The following is an 8576-nucleotide window of genomic DNA, read 5'->3' as shown; positions in this document are numbered from 1 at the left end:
AGGATAGGTAGAAGGTAAAAATTGTGTAGGCAGGCCACGTTTGGGATATGTAAAACAAATTTTTAGGGATGTAGGTTGTAGAGGGTATACTGAAATGAAACGACTAGCACTAGATAGGGAATCTTGGAGAGCTGCATCAAACCAGTCAAATGACTGAAGACAAAAAAAAAAAAAGTTTCTGTTATCTGACAAGTAGCCCTTTACATTTCTCTCGGACTTCGTTAAATTTATTTTCATTTTCTTAGTTTTATATATATATATATATATATATTTTATTATATATTATATATATATTATATATATATATATATTTTTATATTAATTATTTTTAAGATTTTGTCGGTGATAATAGTTATAAGTAATTTTTTAGTTATCTGTGACAGTAGGTGCAAGTTATTTTTTTTGTTTTTTATATATATTAGTTTAAGATTTTTTTAATTTGTTTTAATTTTTATATTTGCTAATTTTATATTTTTTTCTTTTGATATTTAACATTTATTTTACGGGTGATGATAACTTGAAAACGTTTTTCTCCCATCCAAAAAAAAAATTAATGCTCATTTTTTTCATGGGGGATTCTAGTTTTCAACCTTGGGTCGATAATTCAGTTTTTATTAACATGAATGAATAAGTAGATTGATAAATATATAAAGAAAATTCAATTTTGAATAAACATAACTTAGTAGTTAAATAATAATTTAAACATGTAAAGTCTAAGTTCTTAAAATCGATTAATTCAATAATCGATTATTATCAATAATTCAGTTATAAATTATATGCACTATTCGTATAAATTTATCAAACTTAATGCTGATACTATGGACAGTACATTTCTTCATACGGGGTCTAGTTAGCAACCTTATTGGTCAATAATTCATTTTTGGATTTAATTAATCGTTTGTATGCAACCGAAAAGATATCTTTTAATCAGATGCTGTTTAAAATTGTTTTGGCATATTCTTTTGTTTAACGTAATAATATTTTGACAGTAATGATATTTCGTCTAAAAAGAAGACAGATAATAATAATATTGCACTCTTACTTTAGCCACAAAGACAACGTGTTTCTATTTTACTAGCAAGGAAATACAGACGACATCACAACTGAAAATGTTCATTGTGATTTTAATCAAAGAAAATCTACTCATAATTTTATTTTATAATGAAAGGCGAATTAAGTAATTTAATGCAATAGTAGCCTTAATATAATATAGATATTATACCGCTAATAAAAAAATTCTCAGAGGTGTTTGGATGAGGTTCTTTCATAGATTAAACAAAGAAATCTATTTTGTTTTAAGTAACTTAATTACATTTTTTTTTTTTGTCTTCAGTCATTTGACTGGTTTGATGCAGCTCTCCAAGATTCCCTATCTAGTGCTAGTCGTTTCATTTCAGTATACCCTCTACATCCTACATCCCCAACAATTTGTTTTACATACTCCAAACGTGGCCTGCCTACACAATTTTTCCCTTCTACCTGTCCTTCCAATATTAAAGCGACTATTCCAGGATGCCTTAGTATGTGGCCTATAAGTCTGTCACTTCTTTTAACTATATTTTTCCAAACGCTTCTTTCTTCATCTATTTGTCACAATACCTCTTCATTTGTCACTTTATCCACCCGTCTGATTTTTAACATTCTCCTATAGCACCGCATTTCAAAAGCTTCTAATCTTTTCTTCTCAGATACTCCGATCGTCCAAGTTTCACTTCCATATAAAGCGACACTCCAAACATACACTTTCAAAAATCTTTTCCTGACATTTAAATTCATTTTTGATGTAAACAAATTATATTTCTTACTGAAGGCTCGTTTAGCTTGTGCTATTCGGCATTTTATATCGCTCCTGCTTCGTCCATCTTTAGTAATTTTACTTCCCAAATAACAAAATTCTTCTACCTCCATAATCTTTTCTCCTCCTATTTTCACATTCAGTGGTCCATCTTTGTTATTTCTACTACATTTCATTACTTTTGTTTTGTTCTTGTTTATTTTCATGCGATAGTTTTTGCATAAACATATTATAGTTAGTTAGTACATAGATAGTTTTTGCTTAATTACATATTATTTTTAATTAACCCTTTATTATTTATAAAAAAAAAAATTATATCAATTTCAGAACAAGTAATGTTAAATGAATATTATTAATTATGAAGGTGAATGAATAAATTATTTCAGAGAACAAGTTTAGCGAACTAGCACAACCGCAGTAGCAAATACTGTAGTAGGAACTAAAGGAAGTGAACGAAGTTGTAGACCCAAAACAATACTGCTACTAACAGAGTTACTCTGTATACTGTACGGTGGCAATGCATTGGACCATCCACCACGGCAATCTTGCTTAATAAATCAGAACCCGTAAGGAACCTAATTTCACGCATCGCACCAAATGTTTATTTGAAAAGTTTCTGTTCTCTTTTCTCTTAATAAATTGCTTCTAAACACGGTTCTTCCTTTTTATGACGGCCGTTTTCCATTATTATTTTTTCTTGGTCTTTATTATGTTAGTTGAAAGTTTCACGACTCAGAAAACAAAGAAAAGAGTTCTAATTTGATCTGTACTCTAAAATTGTTTTAATTAAATACTGCATCAGGATTCTTTTATTTATGTAAAAGTGAAAATAATTTGTAGCTGTTCGGAGAAGAAAAATCGATAATATTCGGATTTCCTGTTTCGGTTCATGCACGTTTCACTTTGTTTTTTTTTTTGCAATAACTCCAATCGCGTTCTTACTTTATAGAATTAAACATCCGTAATTTCTTATCTCTAGTTCCATCTCCACTTTTTAATGCTAGGTGATTTTAAAAGCCATCTAACCTCTCGTTGGGATCGAATACTTCTTACTGCTCTCGGTGACGTATTGTTGGCGAAGTAATGCAGAATTTAGAGCTTTGCTAAAATAATGACGGTATACTTTGTGCACGGACAAATGTTGTCATCCTTTATGCAGCTATATTTTTTCATGACTTCAAGAGTAAGTTAGCAAAAATTTATATAATTGCGGCAAATCTATCTTAATAATGTAATCGCAAAATAGCGTATGCGTAGACTGTTCAAGGCCTTCTATTATTGCAAACGAATACGCAAACGTGTAATTACTTGATAATATGGAGATAATGGATGAGATTAGTAATGATAAAATATTGGATCAAATGTACTGCAGTTATGCTGTTAATGTGGAGATTTTCGTATTTCGGTTTGTTAAACAAATTTTCTTTGTTGCAGATAAATCCATTCTTATATGAATCGAGAAATATAATCGCCAAGAACACTACATAACTTACAACATATACCCTTACACAACTACATAACTTCCAACAAAATTTTCTCTTACATTTAAACTTGGGTAACGCAACCATAACCCATGGTGGGAACTATCGTGCCGATGGATGAATAACTGTACGTAGTGAGCCTCGAACGATGTTCTCTGGGCACCAGGGCGAACCCAGTTGTATTTAGCTTTAGCTCCAGTACGTGTGCGCTCTGCTGGAGTGGTTCGTTATATCGCCGGTACTCGTGGGACCAAAATTTCAGTTCCAACAATAAATCCTATGATGGTTGGTGGTTCATCTGAAAAACCCACCAATTTTAAGTCTAGTGAAAAGGCCTCGGTCAGATTAGTCTGACGAGAATAATATTACTCGATATTAAAGATTAGAAGCTTTTGAAATGCGGTGCTATAGGAGAATGTTAAAAATTAGATGGGTGTATAAAGTGACAAATGAAGAGGTATTGCGGCAAATAGATGAAGAAAGAAGCATTTGGAAAAATATAGTTAAAAGAAGAGACAGACTTATAGGCCACATACTAAGGCATCCTGGAATAGTCGCTTTAATATTGGAAGGAGAGGTAGAAGGAAAAAATTGTGTAGGCAGGCCACGTTTGGAATATGTAAAACAAATTGTTAGGGATGTAGGATGTAGAGGGTATACTGAGATGAAACGATTAGCACTAGATAGGGAATCTTGGAGAGCTGCATCAAACCAGTCAAATGACTGAAGACAAAAACAAAACTCAAAAAACTATTTATTTATGTTTTCATTTGTTTATTTAATCATAACATCAGCATAACGTCACCATCTGATGATACGAGTGGTTTGCGAAAGTACATTTGGAGGTTTAATAAATCAGCTCTTTAACTGTGTTTTGTTGTTAATTTAATTTGATCAATTTATAATATTATATCAAGAAGCGGTTAATACGTTCTAAAGTATTTCATTTAAAAAAATAAAATAAAAAAGAAGAATACAGTACATATCTATAAAGAGAAGATATGTACTGTATTCTATAAAGATGTATCTATAAAGAGAAGATACATCTTGTCAGCTTAAAGAAATAAGCAGTCAACATTATATTTTTCTAAATGCCATCGTTTAATATTAGATTTAAATTTTGCATAAGTAAAGTTCATTATTTCATTGTGTGTAGTATTGTAAAGTCGAGGAGCTATGTAAAGGTAAGAGCTACGAAATATTTCTTTATTTTATTTGGTACTGGTAGTATGAAGTTTACGAGTGATCGCAGGTTGTGTACTCGCCAACAGTAATTTTTTTGTTTTTATCCACGTTTGATAAAAAAGATTTTTAAGATAAAAGATTTTTATTTTTTGATAAAAGGTTTTTAAGTCCCACTGTCAAAAATTGGTAACGGATTCGTAAGACGAGGTTTCTTAGATTGTCCTGATTATACATTTTTGTCCCACGATCAAGGGATGCAGTAGGATGTGGTAAGCATTACCCCATATCGTTAAGCCATATTTCAATCTGCTTTCGATTAAAGCGTAGTACAGAGATTTCATTACAAAATCAGAGCAACGTTTGCGAAGGAAAAGTATTCCACTCGCAAATACAAGTTCTTTCCTTAATTTTCGCATATTCCTACATCTTTTTGTGCTTTTAATTACAACTGGAAAATATATAGGATGAGCGAAGTCGGATGAGTAATGCAAAAAAATATTGCTTTTAAAAATTATAATTGTAAAGACTTAAAAATCATTCATTCCCTAGCAAGAGTAGGTTTACATTTATTAACTATCTTACCGCAGAATACTGTATGACCTGTACGCTAAGAAATCTGATGAAAGTTCGTTTTAGGTGAATTTATGGTTATATAATAGGGGTTTGTGTACTGTATAAGTGTACAACAATACCTTGCAATCGTTTTTAACATTTAATTTAATTCGGCTAACCGAAGTTTATATTTTTGAAATTGTTACCGTCAGAAGTTGTCTACTTAATTTATGAATATAGAAATCCAAAGAAAGATTTTTTTTCATATTACATACACAAAATACTTTTGGCATCGAAATATTCTAACAATCTATGATTGTGTGATAAAATAGAATTAGTTGCGTAAAGTATATAAGAAAAACTTAGTTAAAAAATAATCAATACCTTTAAAATAAAACTTGTCAGAGTTATTGTACTTTATTCTTTCTATGCGTATGTTTAGAGGTTGTACACCGGTAGCAAATGAATAACTTTCGAACGTTGTGTCGGTTCAGTATATAAAACATGTTTATAAAATATGGGTTTGAGTTGTGTTACATCAAACTGCATGTCATATAAATATTTGCTTCGGAGAGATTGGTTTTCTGGATGGAAATCTATAATTTTGAATCTTGTTGTGAAACTGAATTTCGAAACTGTATTTTCAAATATTTTTGTTTGTGTGTTATATTAAAATTTATACATGTCCTGTTTGGGTTATCTATTAAACTTAAATGAAGTATTTCTGTTAAATCAGCGAAATATGTTACCTTCACGTAAAGTTAGTTCTAAAAATTAATTACTGTTGGTACTAAAAATAAAAGTATATAATTTATAATTTTTTATGGAATTTAAACAGATTTTACTTTCTCGTATATTGTAAATGTGTTATAATAGTAAATAATTATTCTTAAGTTCAAAATTTCTGTATTAAAAATTATCTCCCATTAAAGCCATTAAAAATTTGATTACAGAGTGGCACAAGTAATATTAATAAGAGCACCATCGTACAAGAAAGCAAAACTTTTGATCAAAATTAACTTATAGCTGAATAAAATGCTATTACTCTATTATGCATCAATATACACAGTGCATGAAAAGTTAATTCCTTCCCTTTTCTTCCAAAAGTGTTAACTTAGGAAATCGTGAACATTACTATATTTAATTTGGACATAAATACTATTTTTTACCATATTGTAAAGCGGTAGAATCTTGTTTCCGTTATATTGGATTCAACTTTATTTTTTAATTGTTACTTTGGTCATACGATACTTGAATTTGATATAAATCTTAACGAAAAAATCGATAGAAAAAGTCATGCTTTGATATTTCTACCCGTTTTCAAGATATTAAATATTCAAAAGCTTGCTGAATAAGGATGCTAATTTATTAATTTCTGATTCTTATATTTTGACTAAACTGATAGATTTTTGACTATACTTTACCCGATAGATTTTTTTTCCCCTCTACTCCCCTGGGCCGGACCGACTTGATGGTATTACGCCACCTAGGGGAGTGTCCGTTACTCTAATTAGCCCTCCCCACCTACCGGCTATATACCGGCATGGCAGGTCGGGCTAACCGGTGGCACTTTTGAGGTTTCTTTCATTTTTGTACTTTATGGCGCCACACCATACCTCAATGCCCCATGATGTGGCCCATGGATCTTTTGTTATTTTTTATTCCTACCAAACACACCCAAGGAGTCCTCAGCAGATCATTGAAACCAGCACACCTCAGCATGCTGGCTCTCACTGCTGAGGCTGTCCACCATCTATGCTCTTTTGCTTTAAAACTGTTCTTATGTAATCAGCAACCTTTTTCCATTTTACCTCACTATCAAGCATATAATCAACTGTTTCCTTCGGAGTTTTCCCTCTAATACCTGCATACTGCCTTAACTCCTGCCATTTGTGGCATCTCAAAATGGTATGCTCAACATCATCTTGTTCTACACAGTACATACACATAGGCTGATCTCTTTTGACAATTTTATGAAGATATGCATTGAAACAACCATGCCCTGTTAAAAATTGTGTAACATAATAATCCATTTCACCGTGACGCCTACTTGTCCATATTAATCTAATAATCTAGTCATAGGTATTAATAATCTAGTCCAATTAGCTACCCCTGCATCCAGCCATCTTTGCTGCCATAAGTTATATAGCTCTTCTTTTACTTCATTATCTGTTCTGCCTAAATATTTCTCAACTCTGTATTTAGCGATAAGATCTATAGGGAAAACTCCAGAAAGGACACAGAGAGCCTCATAAGAGACCGTTCTGTAGGCCGATACAACTCCTAAGAGTACCCCCGTGTGTATCTTCTTCATTCTATCTCTATTCCTTCCAATATTGAATGCTGACTACCATGCCGGAACGGCATACAACATTGCAGAAGTCACTGTCGACGCAAGAAGTCTTCTCTTCGAAGCCCTTGGTGCTCTCTTCTTTGACATTAACGCATTCAAACTTCTCATCATTCTTTCTGCACTATCACATATTTTTAAAACATGTTCTGTAAAACGACAGTTCTTCTGCAATGTGACTCCCAAATATTTTAGCATCTGTACTTCCTCTATTCTGTGACCATCGATGTGTATATCAACCGATTCTAGTAACCTACGTCCGGTGAACTTGACATATTTACACTTATTCACAGATAATTGTAACCCTCTTGTATGCAACCATCTAGCTACTATTTCTAGCGACAGGTTTGTCTTATCTTTAACTTCTTCCATTGTTTTACCCAATAGATTGGGTAAAAATAAAATCACTTCGCTTTATTGAAATTGAAACCATTTTTATTCATTTTTAAAGCTAATTTTCATAAAAAAGGTGAAACGTTTTAATAGTATATTTATCTTGAAATGCTCTCCTTACATTTATATGGACAAAAAGATAAGGGATTCCAAACGTCAGTTATGTTGTTTTCCAAGTCTTCAATATCTGTTACAAGTGTTTTGTAATCAGTGAACTTTACTTTGCCCCACAACAAAGTCTAGTGGAGTTAGATCTAATGAACTTTCTGGCCTTTTCACTGATCCTCTTTGACCTATCCGTTTTTCTTGAAAATTACCATTTAAGATGTCTCTTACTTTTCTATTGAAGTGAAGTAAACGGTTTCATTTTGTTGGAAAACGGTTTCATTTTCAAGAATTCTTCCGGATGACACCCGTAATATTTTTAATCACCGAGACGATCAAAATTGTCTCTTAACATCTGCAAATACAGAGCTTCTGCAAGATTGTCATCAATGAATAATATTCCAATCGCATGATTACTTACAATGATAACCCAAAAGTTAACTTTTTCGGGTATTGATTGTTAGTTTCAAGCAAGAGTGAATTCTTTTTGTTTTTGAAACGTTTCTTATAAATATTTCATCCTTAATACTAATATTCCTAGCAGACTGTTTGGGATTTACCAAATACTCGCAAAGAATATTAATTTTTGTGATCTGGAGGAGAATGACCTGTTCCTTTGTTTGTTGTTAACGCTTCCAATCGTTTTGACTTATATTAAAGTTCTGAACCTTTTTAAGGTAGCTTCATGAAACAAGGCAATCAGGAAAAAAATCGT

General features: G+C 31.8%; 1 protein-coding gene across 1 annotated transcript; it reads right to left on the bottom strand.

Moving 5' to 3' along the window:
- Positions 1–7360: 7360 nt before the first annotated feature.
- Positions 7361–7735, bottom strand: LOC142317474 (uncharacterized). Its single transcript, XM_075354040.1, has one exon. It carries the CDS (start codon positions 7733–7735, stop codon positions 7361–7363), a length of 375 nt encoding a protein of 124 aa, XP_075210155.1.
- Positions 7736–8576: the final 841 nt, after the last annotated feature.

Source organism: Lycorma delicatula, chromosome 1, assembly GCF_047948215.1.
Source record: "Lycorma delicatula isolate Av1 chromosome 1, ASM4794821v1, whole genome shotgun sequence".
Taxonomy (NCBI): Eukaryota; Metazoa; Arthropoda; class Insecta; order Hemiptera; family Fulgoridae; genus Lycorma; species Lycorma delicatula.
This window is presented reverse-complemented; position numbering and strand designations above follow the sequence as displayed.